Genomic DNA, 23,198 nt, shown 5'->3' on the forward strand with positions numbered 1-23,198 from the left:
CCTCTTATATGTCCTGAATGAGGCAGGAGTCTTACGAAGAAGAGACATGATCAAGTCTGCATCGCAACATACACAAAAAAGGAAAAAGAACACGGTTACATCAGTTACAGCAGTTCATTTTCTAACCTCACGAAGATTTTTGTAATGCTGTGCTTGTCTATACAGGATACAATTAAAGCAGCATAGGTAATACTAAACAGTGCAACAGTAATACAGAAGAATAAATCATATTTACCTTGGTTTCTCGGTGCCTGACTAGTAAGGAAGCATACAGAGCATTTCTAGCCTGGTCAGCAAACCTGCACCAGGCTCTATGATAAATAAGTTCAAATTCCAGAAGAACCGCAGCCATTTTATTGTAGCTCTTAACAACCTTTTTCATTTCCAGTGTCTGGAAACATAAATCAATAAATAAGCAAATGCCACTTAATCAACCTGATGAGCCTAACATAGTAGAAATGTCCTCCATTAGGCTTTTCTTCACCACCATTAGGCAAACAAAACAAATACAGACCTTTAAGGTATGCTACTTAAGAGATGATGTAAGACACGAAATATCAAAATCTATTTAAGAATTCAATTATTTTAAAGTATTTAACTGCTCTAAACAACTTTTTTTTTCCTGATTTTTGCCTATAAAATAAAGTCTACAGTATGACCTATGCAAGGGACTGATTTGCCATTGAGGAAGCTATAAAACTAGTATTCTTTCATGAAGTATTTGAAGTTGAATATCGCAGTCCTCTACATGACAGAGCACAGCAGGCAGAAGGCTGTAAGCATAGGTCCATGGCCAACAGTGCTGTGCTCGGGAGTAATAGGAACCAAGTCCCAGAAGGAACAAAAAAATCACCCAAGTCATCAGCTACACATCTCAAGGGAAGCAACTGTCTTGAGTCACAGAATAATAACACTGCAAAAATAAATTCAAATCCTGGAGCAAAAACTAAAAACTATCTTGTTGGATGAGCCTGAATGAAAGTTGTTAGAAAAGTGAACTTAGGAGTATAAAAATAAATCGTGTCTGTTAATAACTTGTGTTAGAACTTAGCATAAATCACCCTCTGATAATTTACAACCTTCAAAAGTGTGGTTTTCTTTTTAAAGAATCTCATTGGATGGTCAATTTTTCTGTACAGCTGCTGAGCCCACATAATCTTCCCTGTTACCTAAAAGACAGAAGATATGAAGTTTTATTTCCATTAACTTAAAAAGTAAAGAAGAAAAGTCCTTTTTCTTATGTATTTCATTCTTACTGGTGGTATGTTACGTGGTATAGGTGGATTTTCTTTTTGCTTCTGGTAGAGGTTTTGAACAAAGTCTAAGTCTCGACTGTATTGCTGAAGGACAATGGTGTACTTCTCACTAAGATCAATTTGATTTTCTCCTATTTGTTCAAGCTTCATCAGAAGTCCCAGCATCTGTTCAGTCTAAAAAGGAGGACAGAATATTTACTGTAGATGTTAATAGTTCAGAAAGTCATGGTTCACAAACTCTGATGTGCTTTTTAAATTTTATTATTTATAAGTTACATAAGTTCGTAAGTTATTTTCTAAAAAGCACTGAAAAAGCCATCCAGACAAGTCAGTGAACTTAACTGTTGTATTTTGTCCCATATGCAATATACTTACTATATTCTTAAACAAGAAACTGCCACCACCACAGACCATTTCGGAACATTTAATTTTTTTCTGACTCTCCAATCCTCACTCTTTATTTTTCTGCAAACAGTTGTGGTAGAACATCTACAGTTTTCCTCCTACTTCATTTACATCTCATTTCATGAACGGGGTCTGAACTAATGAACAGAACTGAAATTAAGGTAACAGATGGCAGAAACTATTATATTACTCCTGCCTGTCTGACAGAAATAACTTAGAAGTGCAACAGGAAGCATCTTTAAATATGCTCCATCAATAAAATTTAAATACTGAGTATAGCTTTTTTTACTTTCATGTTAATAAAATATAATTACTTTTCTTTAAAATTATCATTCTCCATTTCCCCTTTAGTTCATCCTATAATTTAGATACACATCAAAAAATTATTCAGATTCAGTTTTTATAATAGATGGTTACAGATATCTTCCCATTATTTTTCTTTTGCTTTTTTGTTTGTCAGGTATCACATAGATGCTGTTCTTTTCCATGTAAAAGAAAAAAGCTAACGAGTCCATGAATCTGTACTGTCCTGTGGCAGGCAAACAACTAAGAGTTTAAGAAATGGAAGCTATCAACTCTGCATCAAACTCACCTGTTCTGACTAGCATTATGTATTCAAATATATAATACAGGCAACCCGTGGAAGCCCTTCCAGGCTGAATTCTTACAGTTGATAAAACAATGAACTGAAGTTTCCCCCCTGCACTTTCAACTTCTCTTTCACTTCTGCACTAATATATGATGACAAAGAATCTTTAGCTTGGCTTCACCACTTTGATTTTACCAGTAATGGGATACAGTATAAGTAACGGGCTGCAGTATAAGAACTGCTGAACTCTCTCCTCATACTGCATGTACTTTTTTATTATCTGCAACAATCCTACCCCACAGCTTGGAACTCCTGTCAAACACATGAGTTGTTTCCCATCACCGGGCTCAAGAAAAGGACGTTGTATGTATGTCCCTACAAGAGCTTTATTTTTTTTTTATTTATTTTTTGTTAAAGGAAAAAAAAGAAAAAAGATACCTAACTTTCAAGAGGAAAGATAGGGAAGCGCCACAGTAGTGAACATTACTCATGGACTGCAAGTGAATATACAGAGCGCAGGAGTGAAAACAGTGAAAGAGAGAGAGCAGAGTAAGAAAGAAAAAGCAAGTCAATCCAAAGACAGTGAAAGAAAACTGAGCCATGGAAATAAGACAGTACAAGACACAGTGAGAGGAGGACTATCCTAGTGTATCAATAGCATGGTGGGAGAGGGATGAGGAGCACTAGGATGAGGAAAGAAAATAAACCATAAAAATAAATAGGGTTATAAAGTTGGTAAGGAAAGATGCAACTGGCACTAAGTAACAATGAACGTTAACTCCCAGTACTTCTCCAAGCTACTTTTAGAACACTTGTATTCTCAATGTCCTCCTGCCTAATCTCAGGCAGCCACCGGCACAGTGCAGAACACTGCCAGTAATGAAGGAGTACAGTAGGAGTTGTGGGTACTCAGCCCTTCTGAACACCAGAACAGGAGGTTGCATTTGTAAAGTTACTTACAGTTACAGTCTTCTCAAAGCAGGAATCCACAAATTCTTGTATGGACTCATACAATGTTGCAATTTGGTTCTTAAATTCAAGGTAGTCTTTTTCAAACTAGGAAAGTGTAAAAGAAAAAAAAAAAAAAAAAAGAGACAGAGAGAAAAGAAAATACTGTTGCTTTTATTTCATGCAACATTATTTCCCTGAAGTTTCTGTGGAATTTGCTTTATCTGACCAGTACATGTGTTCAGTACCGAATTAAAGAGGACAGGGACAACACCAGTAATGAAGGCATTTACATTCTAGGCAAAGCAAACAAAAAATAAGAATTATTAGGCTATTTGATCACAGATTCATCTTTATGAACACAAAGTACTGCAAAGGAACAAGGACAGGCAGAGGAAATCTAATAAGCTAATCAGAGAGAACATAGTACACTCACCCAGCTACTCCTAGCACTGCCACAAGAGAGCGCTAAGCTCACTGTTCAGGCATGAAACCTATCCAGAGCTGCAAGTAAGACAGGCTCTCTAGAGCACTTTACAGACTAAGGAAGGTTATTATCAGAAGAAAGCCAAAGGTCCTCCGGACTTATATGATTTAAGCACAGCTGCAAGCAATAGTTCAGGAAAGCAGGAGAGTAAGTCAACATTTCTAGCATTTCCATTGTGAGGTTGTCAATCCAGTAAAGCAAGCATGCTACATTCCAAAAAAGCAGCTCAGTTCCAGGATATTCAAGTTCGAACTTGAGTCTCAAGCACTTTATAAGTCACTTTATTTTTCATCATGTGGTTCAGAGCTGGAGGTGATATCATTCACTTCTCACTCTGAAACAGTCATCTAAGTATCTTAATGTCGATACTGCCTTCATTATTCCATTAAGGAGCACTGAGTAACTCTTGCAAGTAGATAAACTGGACTTGATGCATTGATCTGCCTGAATTAGTTTTCAGTCTGAAGTTCAAAATATATGCATCTCAAAGCAAACAAGTTTAGGAAATGCTGCTTGTATCACTACCTATCACACAAAACCTAGTTTATCAAAAATTTACAAAAGCATATGAAACAAAAAGCCAAATACTCCCAAGAAATTTCAAATTGGATTAAAACATAGGAAAGTATTATTACTGCAGGAAAACGCTATATGCATTGTTATAAATTTTAGTCTTCTTTGCATAACTCCAATGAAAAGCATAAGATTAACGAAGTGAGTATTGGACAAGTGCTGAGCGAATGTACCTCCTGTTTTCTGTGATCCAGAACATCATACTTTTTTGATTTGGTGTTTGTAGCAATGCTCTGGTAGTGAGTACTGATCTCTTCAATACCTTCTATTTTTATACGCTGGAGCTCTAAAAGGCTTTCCATAATATTGCTCATATCTGAAATTTTCTCCAAACGTTTACAGAATGTATCAAATTTTCCAAAAATATAGTTTTCACTGATGATAAAAAACAGAAGTATTACTATACACATCTATTTGTATCAGATTTTTTTTCTATTTAACCCAGATATATTCCACCAGAACTACTACCAAGTTTCACATTAAAAAATCTATGCTGTAGTAATTACAAAGTAAAAAACATTTTAAAATAACGGATACAACACAGAAAATGCTTAATTCTTACATATGTCAACTAAAACCTTCTCCACAGTTCACAGGAGTTATTCCTGAAACCAATATATGTGAAAAGAGATCAAAATGTGAATAATACACTAAGATAAGTTCCACGATTTAAGTGCTAATACAGGTAAACCTACTCTTGGCATTGTGATTGACAACCTAGCCCAAAGCTGACTAAGTTCAACCGAAGTCTTTTAACTTATATCTTTTAGGATTTCAGACCACATGCGAACATACACATTAATTTAGCACGTGCATAAATTCCATGAATTCCCTTGAACATCTGCTAAATAAGCAAGCAACTTGCAAAAACCTTGTTACTGCTTACTTCTTGAATGATAAAAATAAAATAAACTCCACAAGCTCATGATTTGATTATAATAAATATTACATTTTAATTGAGCATTTAACTTTTCAGGTAGCCCATAGATATGATGACATCTCATTTATAAATCTTATATATGAATATGATTCAATATTAGAGTGAGTTTTTTACCTGAAATCAAATTGCCTGCCACTTGGATTTTCCTTTAGCTTCTCCCTAATTCTCTGAAAGGATGTTTGGTACTGTTCTTTGAGGGAAATGCATTGTTGTATCCTCTTTAGCAATTCTTGCCTGGACAAAAAAGTGCAAAAGACAGAAAATCATCCTAAGGAGCTTTACAAAAGAGCATAAATAAAAACAGAACATTTCAGTCAGACAGGTAACTGCTAAATAAGAATGTAAAATTATACATTACCTGAAAAACGTTCAAAATAAGAGGATTACATTAAAAGTTCCTGTTTTAAATTTGTTATCCATATTGGATATTATTAAGTTTAGCCTTTATTATCATCAAACCAAAATTTCAAAGTGTAACTCAGAGAGGACTTACAACAGGCAAATGCTAGCTACTGAGTGCCTGCAATTTGGCCATTCCTCCATCTTCTGTAAACTATGTCTAGCTGATGGACATTTTTTTTTTATTTTTTTTTTCCCTAAGCAGACAAGACTGGTTTGTTTGTTTGTTCTTCCCAGACTACAGAAAGCATAAGGAAATTTCTTGTTACTTTAAAAAGATAAAGAAGGAAGTCTGAAGGAACTCTGTTACTAAGGTCACAGGTAGTTATACACAGTTATCTTACACCCAGTTATTCATTAACCATGAGGTACTACTATACAGAAGGTATATAAAGGAGGCATGGAAATCAGTCATCAGCCATTTACCCAAGACTGTTCCTCCACTTTGGTTTTGTTTTTCAGCTTCCAAAATATCATCAGGAATTAAAACAATGACCAAACTTTATACATTGAAACCTCTAACTGGGACAGAGAGAAAATTCTGCAGTGACAGCAGCACCAAATAAATGACCAAAGGGGAAGAATGTCTCTCTCAAAAACTCCTAGAATACAAAAAAAATTGTATTCTACTTTCATTTATATTAATTCTTTAGGATCTATATAGTCAGTACTTAATTGATCATAAGTGATTTCTGAAAACTTACCTTTACCCATACCAAAATGCAGAAGGAATCCAAATGTTTTCTGTCTGATTTACTCTGGTATCTCCCAGCCTGTTACTTGTATCATCTTTGACTTGGCTGTATCTTAAGTACACACATCTTGACTACCTATTTATTGATGAAGTTTGTAACACTTTTTCCTTCTCACCTCAGTAACCATAATCTTGATTCATTCATACTCTTTCAAGAGACTGTTCCAATCATTACTTTGCATGATAACTTGAGACATCATGCTCATTTTTATGATTTTATGTGGCTTCCCCCATCTCTTTTGCATGAATATAATTGACTTGTTCTCCTTTGTATGTTTTCCTAGCCTATCCTAGCTACTTCTCGTCCTTCAAATACACTTTTTCTATCAGTGATGTCAGCATTCATCACCCATTTGTTGAGTTTCATACAAACACTTCTGTGCTTCCTCTTGTGCTGTACATAGCAATTGGGAATAGCTCTTTGCAAGTACCCATAGAGCAGCTAACTCCTTCCTCACCTTGAAATGTCTCCACTAGTTCGTATGGAAATGATGCCTACAAAACATCTGAGGGTATCACACAGTTTGCTGAGAACACTATCAATCCAGCTAACCAACACTTCATGATAACTGGTTTGTCTCTGATTTTACTTCTAGTGTTAACAAATAAGATGAAATTATGAAAATTCTGTCACCTGTCCAGATCCCAGATTTTGGAAACACCTTCACGTAGATATGTCTTGCATGTGTTAATCATTTGATTGGTGATTTTAAGAAGAAGAGATGTCATGCGCTCTGATGTGTTGTAGTACGGTGATGTACAGTAGATCATGCAGACAGCATTCATTAAACTGGGTACGTGTTCCATCATTGTTACCTACAACAGGAAAAAATGAGGAAGTCAATAATTCAAATTTCCTAAAAGCATAGTGGAAAATGTGACAGCTCTGGGAATATGTTTATCAGTGGATAAACATCTTTTTGATTGTAACACCTTGTTCTTGTAGACACATCATTGTGAATTGGACCATCCAATTCGCTCACGGAGACCTAACACACTATGTCCAACAGAAAAAAAGTGGGGAATTGATTATGAATAAATGAGTAGGCCTTCCTCCAGAGCAGATTTTCCAGAGGAAAAGCAGAGGCCATACTCTTTTTGACCATGGCCTCCATGTGAAAGTATTGTAGTCTGCTTTGCAAAGAAATATGCTGCCTAAGAAAAAAAAAAGGCATATATTGGTACAAAAAAGTTGGCCTGCAGAAGGAAGTACAAAAAGAAGAAAGCTGGCTGACTTCTGCTCATTTTGCCTACATCTGTTCAGAAAAGAAACGTGGAAAAAGGAGGAAAGACAGCACTAATCCGTATTTTACTGAGGATACTGAACTGTAGAGTTCCCTGTCCCACAGAAAGGTTTCACAGAAATGCAGCAAGTCAGTGCTCATCAGTCAAATGCATCACAAAAGACAGTCACTGACCTAGAAGAGGACAAAAAGGCATGGTATCTAAAAGTTAAGTCCAATATGTCAGAACAGTGAATATTTGCAGAATAAAAGCAGTGGAAAATAGCACAATGGATTCAAACAGAATTCAAGCTTTGAGAATAACACATAAAAAACTTGTAAGCAGCAGTATTATGGGTAGATGTATGTCACAGAGACAACTGAATGTGATATTAGGTTTGAAAGGAGCTTGGAAAAACATGAAGTATTGCTTATTTTCCCACGCCCTTCATTTATCTCCTGAAATGACAACAACCTCCCCCACAAAAAGTAGTATTGTCTTTAGCTTATTCAAAATTTGTAAACTTAATTCACTAATGCCATAGGAGTTAACTTGTCCTCTAATCATTAAGCACAGGAGTTAAATACTGGAAGGAGGAATATCTTTCTTTCATCAGCAAAAGCCTTTTCTTTCTTTTCTAAATTCCATGTTAAGTGGTTTTATTCAGAGTACTACTTACAGGGGAAGCTTTGGCAAGTGGGACAAAAAATTTATCCAAAGTATATAAATATCTGACATTGTCTTTAGCTTCATTGGCAGCAATTGTTACATTACCATCCTGAATGGAAAAAAGAAGAATAGAATTAATACTGCTAAAACTTACAGAAAAGCTTCCTGAACTTTTATAGTGCATGCTACTACAGGACTATAATTCCAAAACTGGATGGGAGTACAATAGCGTGGTTTTGATAATCCAACTTACATTCTAGAATTGTTTGGAATGGTTCTAGCATGACACAAATGTTTTTGTTGTTGTTGTAGTTGTTGTTTTTTAATTACCAGTTCTGCAGAACTGACAAGAACTGACATGCTCCCTGAAATATACCAGGGTGCTTCCATCTCAAACATCTTTTTTTAATAAGCACTTGTTAGGGCAAATGAGTTCAGAACTAGTGCCTGTATACCTTTCTATTTATGACAAGTGGAACTCTCCAGTTCTTAGGAAGCTACATGTATGAAGAAAGGAATCTAGTTCATTTTCCTTGACTTGTACTGGCTCTGAACAGACACTATCATCCAAATTCCATTTATAATTAAAGCATGCAAATATGTTAAGCACAACATGAAAAACTCTGCAAGATGACTCTATGTTCCTGGTCTATTTTCAAAATGGTATAATATCTTTATAAGTGTTAGAAGATTTACATTCTGGTGTTTTCAGGTGTCAGATTGCCTGTACGTGGCTTACAATTTGTTTTCTGGCCTGCCCACAATTCTGACTAAGTTTAGATAACAGATACCTGCTTATCTGAAGTAGCAGTTATGCTACAAGAATCCAGTCGTCAATATTTCTACAAGCAATGTGATAAACTTTCAGACATCGCTACTGTTGGCCTGCATAGGGTACAGCTGGAGAGACGTAAAAATGTTGTATTGCTGCATTGCTTTCCTTCTGCACAGCCATTCCACCCATCTTTAAGAAAGACATGTTACAGGAGCACTGACTTCTTTTCAAGTTATCTATTTAACTTCAAGTTCACTGGTGTTTCAACAAAGGGAGGATAAACCACAGTATAAAAAGAGCATAAACACTTGAACTGTTCTTAAGAGTTGTGTGTTCACTTCTATGTATATAACAAACATAGTACTGTATTAATTTTAAACAACTTTTATTAAAACATAGTAATTACCAGCTCTTTCCACTGCTTTAATGTCTTTGATCTTGCTGCCTGAAGAATACTTAAAATTTTCTTTACTCTTGAACTCTTGATCTCATCTAAAAGGCTTTGAAGAAGGAAACACATTTAAATCTTTAGAATCAGAGTTTACATTTATTTAAATTTAAAAAAAAAAAAAAAACAACTTCTTTTTTAACCTGTTAAATGATGACATTCTTGACTTCCAATGTTCCAGCTCTGCAGATGGACCAATGTCATCAGCCTCTCTTCTCATTTGCTCACTCTCCACTAAAACTTGTCTGATCTGTTTGATCCAAATCATTAACGCTTCTTCAAGTTTCTCAGTGACCTCTCTGTTACTGCCTTCAAAATCAAAGAACGGGACTGCTTCATAAGCACCAAAAAATAAGTACATTTTTTTAACTACAGAGGTGTCCTTGTCCTTGGCAAACATAAGCTGAGACTCCACATAAATTGAGCATATTTAAATCACTGACTGTCAACAGGAATAGATTAAGACTATAACAACAAGACACACACACATACATCTTATATCTACCTACTCAGTTACTATTGCAAATCCTTTACAATAAGAACAGTTAACAGAGGGAATTTCTAAGGGAAAAAACAGTGATGTGGTTTGGGGACAATCATGTATCAGAGGTACAACAGTTCCATTAACTACAATGTGCATATTTTTCTGCTTGCGTTTATTAAGTAACAGCTTACTCCTCAGCATTTCTCTCTTTCTGTTATTGCAGCCTATTTCAACACTAAAAGCATCACATAAAGGACACCATTATCAATAGACACAAAACCCCTGTTATTTATAAGTCAGCACACCTTTTAGATTGCCCTAGCAGCTGAAAAAGTCCAGTTTACTTAGTGCATTATGTTTAGGACTTGTTCACCTAGAACTATTAAATGGGTCTAAAGAACTTGTTCAGCCATATAATATTACCATCTCATCTTAAAAGCCACCAGTTCTTCTTTGGAAGCTGGTCTAATATAGGAAGCTAGGCTAATACAGGGCAGAGAGGGACTGTAGAAGTATTGACTGTTTTGGCATGATTTCACTCTGAAATTCCTTGTGGTGATAAGAAAGGGCAGAAGGCTAATGTTCAAAGAGACGACCACTCATTTCCACACATACATACATGTATATATCCATATAAATAATTTTATATAAATATGCCTTTTTTGACTCACGGTCTTTGAACTTAATACCGGATAAGATTTCCCCAGTATCAAAAAAAGCAAAGATGTATACACACTAGTACATGACTTCACTTGGCAACCACTTAGCCTGCAAACCAGGAAGAACAGAGGCCAACGTGTACACAAAGGTAGGTAAGGAACCACCCAGTCCTTTAAGAACTGTGAACTAAAGGACAGGGAAAAGATTGATAACTTTATGATTAGACAATCATAAACCTGGCAAGAGTCAACAGAAAAATGTATATAGCTCATGGAAAATTAATTAATTTTTCAAGGTAAATCTTCATGAATAGCATAACATTTGTTTTCTTAAAAACAGCATCACTGTTGTGTTTACCTTGTTGTAGGAATTACTCACCTGCAGTTATGTAGTCAGATGGGTTCTGTAAATTGCTGATATAAATATCAATATCCACTTTTGCAAGCTGAATTTTATCTTCTAGATTCTGTCTTGATGATGACAAAGTACCCACAAATCTATCCACTGAATACAGGAAGTCTTGTATCTGGCTGTCTTTCAGACCTTCTTTCACAGCTCCCCAGTGCTGATTGTTTGACAATTTATGAATATAAAAATATAAAAATAAATAAAAAGTAAAACCAGAGTCCAATCTCCCTTTTTTTTTTCTTTTAATACCAAAGGGCTTTTTAATTTATTTAACAAAGCTTTATCAGTACACCCTTTCAACTACACTCATCAGTACTATAAGCACAAATATTTTAAAGTGTGCATTAATTTAATTAGTCTATTAGACAAGAAGAGACAAACAAGCATGAGTATGTCAAGAAATAAAAATGCCTCCCTGTTCTCGCTGTCCTCAAAGCCAATTGCCACCTTTTTTTTTTTTTCTCCCAAGAAAAGATTTCTCCCAGAATCTCTAAAGGAGATTCTCATCTCCTTTATGGCACCTGGTTTAGAGAAAAGAATAGCATAAAATAATAGGATATGACACCTTCATTCTCAACAGACATGAAGCTTTACTACATTTTCTACTTCTGAACATGTTGCTTCCTCTAGAAGCAACAGAACCAACTGTGATGCTTTGCCAGTTCCATAAAACAATGATAACTCAAAGAAGCTGGATATCCTGGCTGCGATACAGTGCTTCCTGTCCACACTGTGGAATAAAATCATGGACTGATCTTTTATTCTGCCAGAAGGACTTGGCACTTCTTTCAGTCCAAGTTTAATCTAGTTTTAATTAAATCATCACAGTTTTGCCTTCGTATGATGGTTGTGCTATTTTCTTCTTTGTCGTGAGCATATATATATATATATATATATATATATACAATTACCTGTTGGGATTTAAGTGCTGGTATCATGATCTGGGATAATAAAAATTCCAGTCCCTCAAGGATATTTCCATTAGAACAATCAAATACACCAAAATTCACCTCCTTTGGAAAGAAACAAAAGTTAGCAAAGTGCATGTAAATTTTACAATATTTTTCTATTTGAGTGAAATGCAGACACATGGAACACAAATATGTATAGCCCGTAACTCTCTACATTCCGTGAGGATATTGCCCCCCAGATACAGAATTTGGATTTGACATAAACTAAAACTCAACTGGAAATTTCAAGCCTTGCCCATAAGTTTGAGTCACCAGAAAAGTCTGTCCCATATTGAAGCAATATTACAACAAGCAGTTAAGATTAACTTGATATCAATACATTAATTAATCTTAAGAAAATTTTATGTCTACATTTCTCTTGTAGAGGAACAGTTTCCGTCCACCATAAGTGTCTAAAAGAAAGGATAACAAATGTATAAGGCAAGAAAAGTCACACTCAGCAGCATAGTTCTCTCCAATTCATTATTCATGGGAAGCAACAAGCAGTACATTGCCAAAGACGGGGATGGAGACAATCAGTACTGGCGAGTGGAATTCTACTGCAGAATTTAAAACATAAATTGGAGTGAGTGAAGAGTTGCATATTTCCCAGTGTTATTCATTTATGAACCAGTCAGCTGTTCTGTTACTGGCATTTTTCCTATAAATGCACACAACCTGAACATAGGCCATGTGCTCTCTATCACCCATACCAACTAGCTGTTATGCCTCCGGCTGCATCTCTCTTAGCTGAGAGCCGCTCTCATTCACAACTTTTGAACTGCACAAACATACACTGTTTTTCTGCCTTCATCACAATGATGGCTTCACTGATCTGGGGGAAAGAGTACAAGTTCTGCCCTGGAAGCTTCTACTCCCAGCTTTTTCCTGTGCAATGATTCTGGAGTGTTTTAGGAATGGCAACTACAAATGTAATTTCGTAGGGCATTTGATGTTCTTGGCTATCTTGATTAATAATTTTATTAATGTTTTTCTTGCTAGTTCCACACATGAATGCAAAAAGAAGAATATTTAAGACAATTAGTTGTCATGCACGAGTAGAATACTATTTCCTAACAATATTGAAGTATCATAATCCCAATAAAGTACAAAAGGGTAGAAAGCCCTTCATCAAAAGCGTGAGGAGTTATGGATGACAGTCAAGGCATCATTCTTAATCTATTCGACCTAAAGTTTGAGCACCTCTTCACAAAAGAAAAAGATGCCCTAGACAGAAAGTCACAGAGAAACACAGTGCCCATTAAACAGTGCTTGAAGAAGTGCATTTCATCCCTGGAAGTGTTTAAGGCCAGCCTAGATGGGTCTTTGAGCAATGTGGTCTAGTGGAAGGTGTCCCTGCCCACGGCAGCAGGGTTGGAATTAGATCATCTTTAAGGTCCCTTCCAACCCAAACCATTCTATGATTCTACAATATGAGGAAGAACAGGTTTCTTTTGCATGTCATTTCATAATAATGAATCTTTATTAGTTTAAATCTTGTTTTTAACAAGATTGCACATAGCTACTTTCCTAATCATTAGAACATTACTTTATCACACATACCTATTCTGATGAAAAAGAACTTTCATTAAAAATACAACTAAACTTTTTCATGAAAACACTCCCCACTTCTTTTTCTGATTCCAGTAGAACTTGCTGCGTGAATAAGGGTCTAAGAAAATATTAAGTGCACTCTAAACACTGCATGACTTTTGTCTGACCTGGGAAATGTTTGATGCAGTTATAACTTTATCTGATGTCCTTAGGAAAAATGCACAAGTTCCTGTAAAGTTCTGTAAAAAGCACAAAATACATACAGTTATAAAGAACACACACATACAGTAAAAGTAATTTATTTCATAACTTGCTAAAATGCTGAAAACAAAATTGCAAAAGAAAAAGGACTCAAAAAAGATAGAGAACCATTTGTAAGATATTTAAGAATCTGTCTCTCTCAAATCAAACACTGATTTTTCTCCAGCTGACATAAGAATATGAGAAACATCCTTCTGGGTAGAGCAGTCCAGTATCACAACTCTGACATGAAAATGCAGTTTATGGAGATCTTGTGAACTAGGTTACTTCCCGTGCTCCGCTTCTCTCCTATTTCCTCACCAGCTGCAACAGTTCTTTGCGAGCTGTTAGATGACATGGTACTGTCTTGTCATTTTAGTACCCATTTACGAACCTACCCATCTTATTGTCTAATCCTTTTCTGAGCACACTGACATAAATTCAGTGAAGAAAACTATATACTCAGCTTTCTTTAAAGTACTTTTCATCGGTACTTACCAGAATGGATCAATTTAAAATGGCATTTATGTCATTTGTTGTTGAAAAGAAACTGAAAGATTACTCAGAACTACTCAGCCAAGTATTTTTTAGTATGTATTCTCATCTTTTTGATGGGCTGAAGTAATGTAAGTTTCAAATCAGTACCATAAACAATGCTTATTTTTATTCTATAAAATAATAACTAAAAGAAATTTGAAAAGCCGTTCCAATTGATTCAGTTCACAAATTGTACACAAGAACGAATAGCCCAGTTTACAGTAAATATGATTCAATTGTATAATTTAATTTGTGACATTCATTGTTATGCATTGAGCTGATCTTACATGATACCATTGTGCTAGACAGTGTCGGCATGTGCAAGCAGAACATCAAATGCTGTCTATTGGAAAAGAAGACAATGAAAACACATTTTTCTGCAGAAATATATCAACTTTGTCCCAATGTTCTGTTTTTCAGTAGCAAAGCTCAAAAGGAAATTTGGTGCCACTGAAGTTTTAAATCTCATCTTCCTCAAGCTATTTAGGAATAAAAAAGAAACAAGCAGTTTTTCACTTTTTGCTTTTTTTTTTTTTAATGCTTTTTATTATCATTTCAATGGTTAGCAAATGAAAACTCTTTAGGCTTCCAGTCTGCAGTCCTGACATAGTCCACTGTTGGTGAAAGTATGCTTCTGAAAATAGAAAAAAATCATCCATATTTTATGATTATGTTTGGATTCTTCATTTCCGCTATGCTTTCACATGGCAATACCAGAGAGTAATGCTTTCATACTCTCCTGTTCTTCAGACAATTCCCTTCTGTCTTGACAGTTAACAATATATAACTAACATGATTTTGCCACGTAGTGACTTGGCAGCAGCTCATTGCTAATAAAGTGAGTGGGAGAAGGGGCCTGCTCTTTACGAAAGCTTCTCCTAGTACAGAATACTGGAGCACTTCTCAGTAGCAGCACTATAATAAGGTTATTAAGCTCACATTTGGTTCTGTACCCTAGTTTTGTATTAGAAATCAAGAAAAGTTTGGGGTGTGGGTCCTCTCCCTTCATGTATTCTACAGTATGCTCACAGAAAAGATTGCTTAAACTCTGGGATGATCATGGCTGACAATCACTCTTTAGCATCATACTCCTCTAGTAAAAGGGAAATTAAAAATAAATAAGAAAATAAATTAGAAATCTTAAAGACTACTCCGAATACACTCCTGAATAATGCTTATGCATTACAGTAAGGAGGTTGGTATAAGTACTAGAATGGAATAAATGAATTATTAAAGATATTTTTGGAGAAATGTGCATTACATGCAATGAAATACAAAAACACTGAAGAACTGCACTTTTAAATGAGAAGTGCATAAGCATGGGAAAATACTTAAGCATGTAATCAATAACAAAAATGTTGAGAAATGCAATCTTTAACAAGGGTTTATTTGACTTGCTCTTTTCTCAGATGGCAACATCCATCAATCTCCATTTCTTTCCAGATCAGCTTTACTGGTGAATTCCACTCTCAGCTCAAGAAATGTTGGGAGATCTTGCATTATTAGAACGTGGACTAAGTACTGAAATACCTATCCAAGAATTACAAAAAGCTGCTTTAATACTGCACAACTGTTATGGTTTTGTTGTTGTTCTTGTTGTTTTTCACTATTTTACCTTTCAAGTGTCATGTAATGAATTTTTCAACCATACCTCAGTAGCACCCATGGTAAGAAATAACTTCTTCTGAAGCATACTGTTTGTTGACCCATCTGACCTCAAGGAAGCATTCGACTTCTGCTAACAATTAAATTATAAATAAGAGGTTAATAAAATAAAAACTAGTATTACACAGATACGTTATCCTATTTAAATATGTGAATTACAACAAAGCTCATTCTGAATCAGTTAGTAATACTCAACCTGTGAGGTTGACTTTACCTGGGGAATAAGCTTTGCATGAATTCCACAATCCCCAGTAAACAGTTTCATAGCTCTGCTATTTCAGAAAAAATAAAATCAAAGAATGAAAAAAATCTCGGAAAATATAATGAAAGTGATTCTGAAGTATTTCATGGAGCAACTTCCTCCATGGAAATAAACTGCATGTCTCACAGAAAGAGTCGCGTGCCTGGTCTGCAAAGTCATAACCTAATTGTGAGCAGGATTCTAAAGGAACTCTGTCAGGTAGATCCTGCCAACAACATGGATAAATTTTGTTTTATGCCTAAGTCTTTAATCAGACATCACTCTGAAAAACTTTCTCTCTGAGAAGACTTGCTGCCCCTGGGTCCCTCTCTGTTGAGATACCCTTCTCCACTACAACATTTTCTCCTTGAAGCAACAAAATATTTAAGCTTAATCAAGACCTACTTCCCTCTAATTTTCTGTCACACACATAAACAGAGAAAAATCTGTTGAAACTTGGAAGAATATAAGAGAAAAATATGTGGAAGTAGCCTGTGGGTGTCTCTCTTTCAAGTTTGAGGAGAAGCTCATTCCTAAAAAGACCAGTAATTAGTTCCTGCTGGACCAAATATATGAAGTATGACATGTAGTGGTGTCTCCCACATTCTAAGCCAAATCCCATCTTCTTATCCCTATGCACAGTCTGAAGTGAACAACATGTACCTAAGCTAGCAAAGAAGAGAGAAGAGCAGAAGTGAAGAAAGAATCTTTGAGAAATCTTGGTAAGAATATGCTTACTTTCGCTCAGGCCAGAGGTCTGCCCAGGCCTGTATTTTGTCTCCAAGAGTGGCCAAAAATGGCTAAGAACATGACAAGGATGTATAATACCAGTCCTAAATAATCTCCAATATATTTGAAACCAAATGTTGACAGAGCAGTCAGTTTAATGAGATCTCTTGATTCATCAGAATGAGGTGAAAGATGACAGAGATGGCATTCATAATTTCCATCAGAAACATTTATTTTTTATGCTACGCTACTTTTGCAACAATATTTTAATAAATTCATGTTTTAATGCCTAAAAAGACCCAAAAAAATAAAATTGTTTCAAACAAACAATTAAATCCAGAAACAAAATGTTTTACTTAAGCCATGCTGGGCATTCATTCCTGGCTTGTCAGTTAAGGAAAACACTTTCCAGATTTTAGTTTCATCTTGATTCAAGTCAGAAGAACATGTTCCTCCCAGAAATGTGCATACGCATTTCCAGTGAAAGGAAAAACAGATTAAACTGTTTTGAAAGCTGAGCTGATTCCGTGCTTTGCAAAGTCTCTAAGCAATTCCAGCAATACTGAAAAGTATAGGTTATAATGAACCTGCACTTCACTGAGAATCAAGCATTATCCATTAGCTTTTCTCCCCAACAAGCCTAAAGTAACACCTTTGCTGACCAGAATATGAAGCCACTTGTATTTTCAAAGGATTTTTTCACCCTTTTGAATCAGTGCTTTGTCCATATTAGAGCTGGTGGAATTCAAACTGAAAGAAGACAAAATGATTCTTACACAAGCAATTCCCCATTGCTACAGTACTTATTTTAGCTAATCTTCTAAAGCTCTGAATACTGGGGACACTTTACCTCAATTATCTGTATCTTTTTTGAAGAATGGATTATTAAATTATTTGGCTGTTTTTTAAGTTGCATTTTGTGAAAATAAGAACAGTATCAAACCAGACCACAGGGCATTCTCTTGTTTCCACCTAAGCCAAGATGGCAATATCTAAACAATGAGACCCAGGTTCTTTTCTATTTTCCTTGGCATAAAGAGCAAAAAAGTCACTTCTAAGATCTTCTGAATTTTGCAACCGTCACAGGAATAAATATATACATATATATATACATATATATTACTTTTGCAGAAGTAATGAAAGAAACGTACCTGCAAGACATCTTGGTAAAAGAACAGTAACTTTTTAAGTCCACTAGAGGCAAAGAATTGTTCTATAAGTTGAAACTAAAAATAAAATTATAATGCTAGTTAGTTGTGAAGCAGTTTCAAAAGACTGGAAATTTTGGAAAGGTATTTAATAACAATCATTTAGTGATAATTAATATTTACCTTGTCATCAGAAATAATGGCCTCCTCCACTTGCTGCTCACTTAAACCCATCCCATCTGCCAATCTTGATATCAAATACTTGTGTCGTTCATCTATCTGCGCTCTTCTCTCCTCTCTGATGACTTTGGCTTGCTTGGCTAGTTCTTTCCTAGTTTCACTGGAAAGTACTATACTTTTCTTACCAGTTGTCTAGAAAATAAAAGTTTGTGATGGATTATTTTTCCCATAGTTATTTTATATTGCATTTAAAGACTGTATTTTTTATTGTTGATCTTTAAAGTGTTTTCGTAACTACATCATGTGGAACATAAAAAAATACATCAAAAGAATGGAAAGGATAAATAAAAATCACTAATAATTAACTTGTTAGGCCAGAATTGCTTCTCAGTATAAAGCTGCTACAAGAGAAACCTCAGATCAGGACCTCAGAATCAGATCAGGATCCTGGCATTATAATGGCCCTAATTCAAATCTCAGCATTATGAGTCCAACTTCCAAACTAAATGTGCATATTCCAGATGTGGGATCACCCCCACCTCTATACTGTCAGCATTTTAACATACAGTATCAAGTTATTACCTCAGTGGAAAAAAAAAAAAAAACAGTCACTACTGAAACAAATATAAAATTGATGTTTAATATGCAGGTCATATATTGGTAGTAGCAAAGTGGCAAAGCAGGAAATTTACGTTGACAAACGATTTTTTAAAATCTTCATGATAGTGTGAACAAGATACAGTAAATAACATTTTTAAGTCAACAGTTAATCTTCAGAAGCTGTACAAATAAAAGTAAAGATTTGGGTTAAAGAATCACCGCACTGAGCATTCCCCCCCTGTACACAGTTCCCGCTGAGTATCTGGGATGTCTGGAGTGCCTCTGTAATTCACGATTTTTATTGGAGAAAAGCAGTGAGAAATTACATCGTCTTTCCAGTACGCTAAACCAGGAATTGTAATTGATTAATCCTGATTTACCCTCGGCCTCCTTTGGCTCCTAACAACTGGTTTTATCGCAGATTCTGGATGTTCTGCAACACTTCTCTCTCTCACTGCATTGCTTTGAGACCTGGAGACACCAAGACTGTCCAAATATCTGTAGCTGTTGGCCAGTGCCATTCAGACGTATCTAAAAGCCACATTTTTCTGATTCTCAGTTCATTCTTCTCCCATGTCATATGTGTCAGTCATTCATCATGTCTGGCTCCCATGCAAACAGCTAGACCTCTTGTTTTGTGTATGCCTTTCCTGATGCAGTATTCAGTTTCTCCCTCCTTCAAGACAAATGTCATGCAGCAAAGCCAAAAAACTCCCACGTTACATGACATAAAATTATTAGAGATAACATGTAGCTATAAAATATATACGCTTATAGTTTTTAAATCTCTAAAACATTACAGAAATACAACTTTTACTCTGTCTCTGATAGCAATTTCTTTTTCATGTCTTAGTAAGTATGCTAGATGTCAAGTACCAAATATAATTTCTTCTGTGCTGTTTTTCTAAGTGCATTAGATGACTGAACATGATTTAATAGACACCTTATTAGTGTCTGGGGTGGAGGCAGAATACAGTATTCTGACTGCTGCAGAAAAAAACATTGTTTTTTATAACATATTTCACCTCCGATTCATAACTTAGGGGAGAAACACATTTTGGATACTGCATAAAATAAACTAACATTTGTGCCCAGACCATGGTTGGATCCAAAAAGAATATATGTTTTCATCATCTTAATTATTTTAGTCAAATAAGCATGCTCAAAGTTCTGGATGGATTGGACTCAACCACCTTCACAAATTAAGCCACCTCATTTAAAGTGACATGAGATATTCCCATGAGATGGTGCAGATGTGGCATTATGCAGTATTGGTTAAGTATGCTTAACCAACATTAATTTTCATCTTGGCAAAGAAAGGGAATTAACAAATGAATGATCAAAAACTCCACAAAGCAAAACCCCAACAACACACGTTGTGAGCACAGAAAGTAAATGGCCTAACACTGTATACACTTTTGAGTGGTTCGCTGTTCTTTTTTCTTGTAGTTAACAGAGATTAATGAAGTCAGAAACCTCCAGTATCAGGCCAAACTTTGTCAATGACAACTTCAAGAACAACCTGTACAGAAGAAAATTTAACAGACAAAAGGCAGCTGAATCACCACCTATTTTAAAATGAAAACACTTGCCGGAAGAACAGCAGTGAAAGGTGATCCTGTGACAGCAGATCCTAGCTCAGTGCTCCTTGTCTTCAGAACCCCTCGTCTACGATGCTTACTTTCTGTGTCTAGTGACAAGAAGAAGTGACAAGTTATACTTATTCTGGTATATGCACGATAAACGCATTTACAAGCTGTGCAACGATGTCACCACACCATGTCTTAGTATCTTCTGGCTAACTTCTTCTCAGTCTGGGGGAAACAAGACATGAAAGGAACATTAGAAAACCCGTGCCTCTACAGAAACCCTTAGAATCTGTTAGGGGTAAAAGGTATCTTTTAATAGCATTTATCTGAAGATCAATTGCAAAGAATCCCTACTGACAGCAGTAGAGGTTAAAACAAACAAACAAAAAGCAACAATTTAAGGTACTATTATGAAGAAATAAATTCTGGAAAAATCACAGGTTGAAATACTGTCACTTTTCACGCCTAATATTCTCATCCAGTTGTTCCTCCTCTGTTACTCCTTTATCTAAATTCAGACTGTGAGTCACATGCACCTCTGGCAAACTTGCTACCTGCAGATGCTTTACCAACTTGTGCATGTGAATATCTGAAGAATAAAGACTGATAATATTTGCAATAAAAATAAGACGTTATTAACGTCTTATTAATGTCTTATTAACGTCTTATAACGATATTCTGCTGATTGCTTAAGCCTCCTTAGGATCTTTTGAAGATCTTTAAGTTATTTAATCAAAAACTTAGCATATGCATTTGTTTTTCCTAAAAATGATTATTTGTATACTTAAAGTTGTTTTAGTAACAAGTAAGGGTATTAACGTTTTCTTGATACTAAGTTATCTGATACTAACTTATCTGCAGCCAGCCACCTTTTTTTTTTTTTTTTTTTTTGTCTAGTTCTCTATTTTAAACTGTTTCTTCATACTAAGAAAAGGTAGACAATATCCACTGTGCTCACTTCAGCTAAAAAGACAGTCATTTCACTGTGGGTTATCGGCATGGTCAGGCATGTCTTTCCCTTGGTGAATGCTGACTACTCCCAAACATCTTCTTCTCCTTCAAGTGCCAGGATTTGCTGCTTTATCACTTTCCCAGATTTTGAGGTGAGGCTGACAGGCATGTAGTCCCCTGAGTTCTCTTCCTTGCCGTTCTTGGAAACAGGAGTGACATTTGTTTTCCTCCAGGCTTCAGGCACCTCTCCCAGGTGCCATGGCCATTTAAAGGTAAGCAAGATTGGCCTCTCAAGGACATCAGCCAGCTCCCTCAGCACTTGTGGGTACGTCCCATCAGGGCCCGTGGACTTAATATGTCCAGTTTGCTTAAGTATTCCCTGACCTGGTGGAAGAGGGTGAGGTTACAGAGCACTCAAGCACTGGACATAGGTAGGGTCATAGGCCCTGATGGGATGTACCCACAAATGCTGAGGGGCTGGCTGATGTCTTTGAGAGACCATGCTCAATAATCTTTGAACTAACTATTTAATCTATTAGCACTGTTAATATTTTCCAGAAAAGAGATACCATATTATATGCCATACTATATACTACGCTATAGAGTAATATTGATTTTAATTCCAGAAAAATGGTTGTAATCACATTACTATGATTCAACAGTAGGAAATGTGTTAAGAGATTTGAGCAGCACTATGCCTGGCACTGTAAATATATTTATAAACATATATTCATGTATTTATTTAGATGTAGGTATTTATTCATAAAGCTGAAAATTTCAGATTGCAGCCCCTACACTGGCACATTCAGAACAGCATGTTCCCACTCAGCATATGTGAACACCTGCTATCCCTTTAAACACTCTACTTAATTAGTTTCTCAACTTGTTCTTTGATCTTTTTCCCCTAGAAAGTCACTATGAAGTACTTACCATTATTTTCTCCCTTACCTTTTTTGATAGCAATGAGAGGCGGAGAGAGATCGATGTCAGCTTTGGAAGAAAGTTGCATTCCTCTCAGTTGCTCCGACTCCTGCTGTGCAGAGCGATCGGGAGAGGACCTAGGCTGGGCTCTCTCCCCTAGCTCAGTCTCATCTCCCCCAGCCTCCTCCATCTCCACCACCACCCCAAAATCGACTTAAATCGACACAAAATGACCGCGCAGCGTGATGTACCAACCGCCCCCGCGGGCAGTGCTGTTAGCCCTCTTTTAGCATCGGTGACGGAGTAGCCAGGAAAACAAAACAAAACACAGCAAAACAAAGCAAAACGAAGCAAAACAAGAAGGAAAGAAAGAAAAAAAAAAAGACGACCGAGGACTGTTCTTGATCCCAAGGGGGATTTCAAGCCCGCAGCCTCCCGGGCCCGGCGCTTCAGGCAGGCACCATGGCAACCCATACACAAACCCAGCAGAGGAGGCTCCTGCTCGTCCCCGTCTCCCCCTGCAGCCGCCAACGAGCTGCTCATTTCTTAACTCATTTCATTTTACAGAAAACGCTCCTTAGTTTTACTCCTCAGCTTACAAGAAATTACATAAAGCCCCAGGCAAGGAGCACGGCGCTCGGGGGGTGACGGGTGTTAGCGATGAAAAGCGACCCATACAGTGTTTTTATTTATTTATTTATTTAGTGTTCATGACTGACTTCGGTGACAGTTTAGGTGACAGTTTAGTGTTTATGACTGATTTCGGTGACAGTTTATGACTGATTTACCGACAGCGGCCTCAACTCCGACACGCTCCGCCGCACGGTGACAGTGAGCGACGGCCCCCACCCACCCGCGCCACCTCACGGGGCCG

The 23,198-nt window shown here is 36.3% G+C and overlaps 1 protein-coding gene across 1 annotated transcript in view; it reads right to left on the reverse strand.

The window, feature by feature from the left end:
• Positions 1-22,990, reverse strand: part of LOC121066050 (dynein heavy chain 5, axonemal-like) — a 149,051-nt gene extending 126,061 nt beyond the window's left edge. Inside the window, 18 exon segments of the mRNA XM_040549372.1 lie at positions 236-391; positions 1,080-1,169; positions 1,257-1,430; positions 3,211-3,306; positions 4,432-4,633; positions 5,313-5,432; positions 6,986-7,167; positions 8,255-8,353; positions 9,426-9,519; positions 9,611-9,776; positions 10,990-11,176; positions 11,931-12,032; positions 13,691-13,762; positions 15,952-16,038; positions 18,087-18,161; positions 18,267-18,455; positions 20,456-20,553; positions 22,352-22,990. Coding sequence (XP_040405306.1) covers positions 236-391; positions 1,080-1,169; positions 1,257-1,430; positions 3,211-3,306; positions 4,432-4,633; positions 5,313-5,432; positions 6,986-7,167; positions 8,255-8,353; positions 9,426-9,519; positions 9,611-9,776; positions 10,990-11,176; positions 11,931-12,032; positions 13,691-13,762; positions 15,952-16,038; positions 18,087-18,161; positions 18,267-18,455; positions 20,456-20,553; positions 22,352-22,514 — 2,352 coding nt within the window. The 5' untranslated portion in view covers positions 22,515-22,990.
• Positions 22,991-23,198: the final 208 nt, after the last annotated feature.

This window comes from Cygnus olor, chromosome 2 (assembly GCF_009769625.2).
Source record: "Cygnus olor isolate bCygOlo1 chromosome 2, bCygOlo1.pri.v2, whole genome shotgun sequence".
NCBI classification, from domain to species: domain Eukaryota; kingdom Metazoa; phylum Chordata; class Aves; order Anseriformes; family Anatidae; genus Cygnus; species Cygnus olor.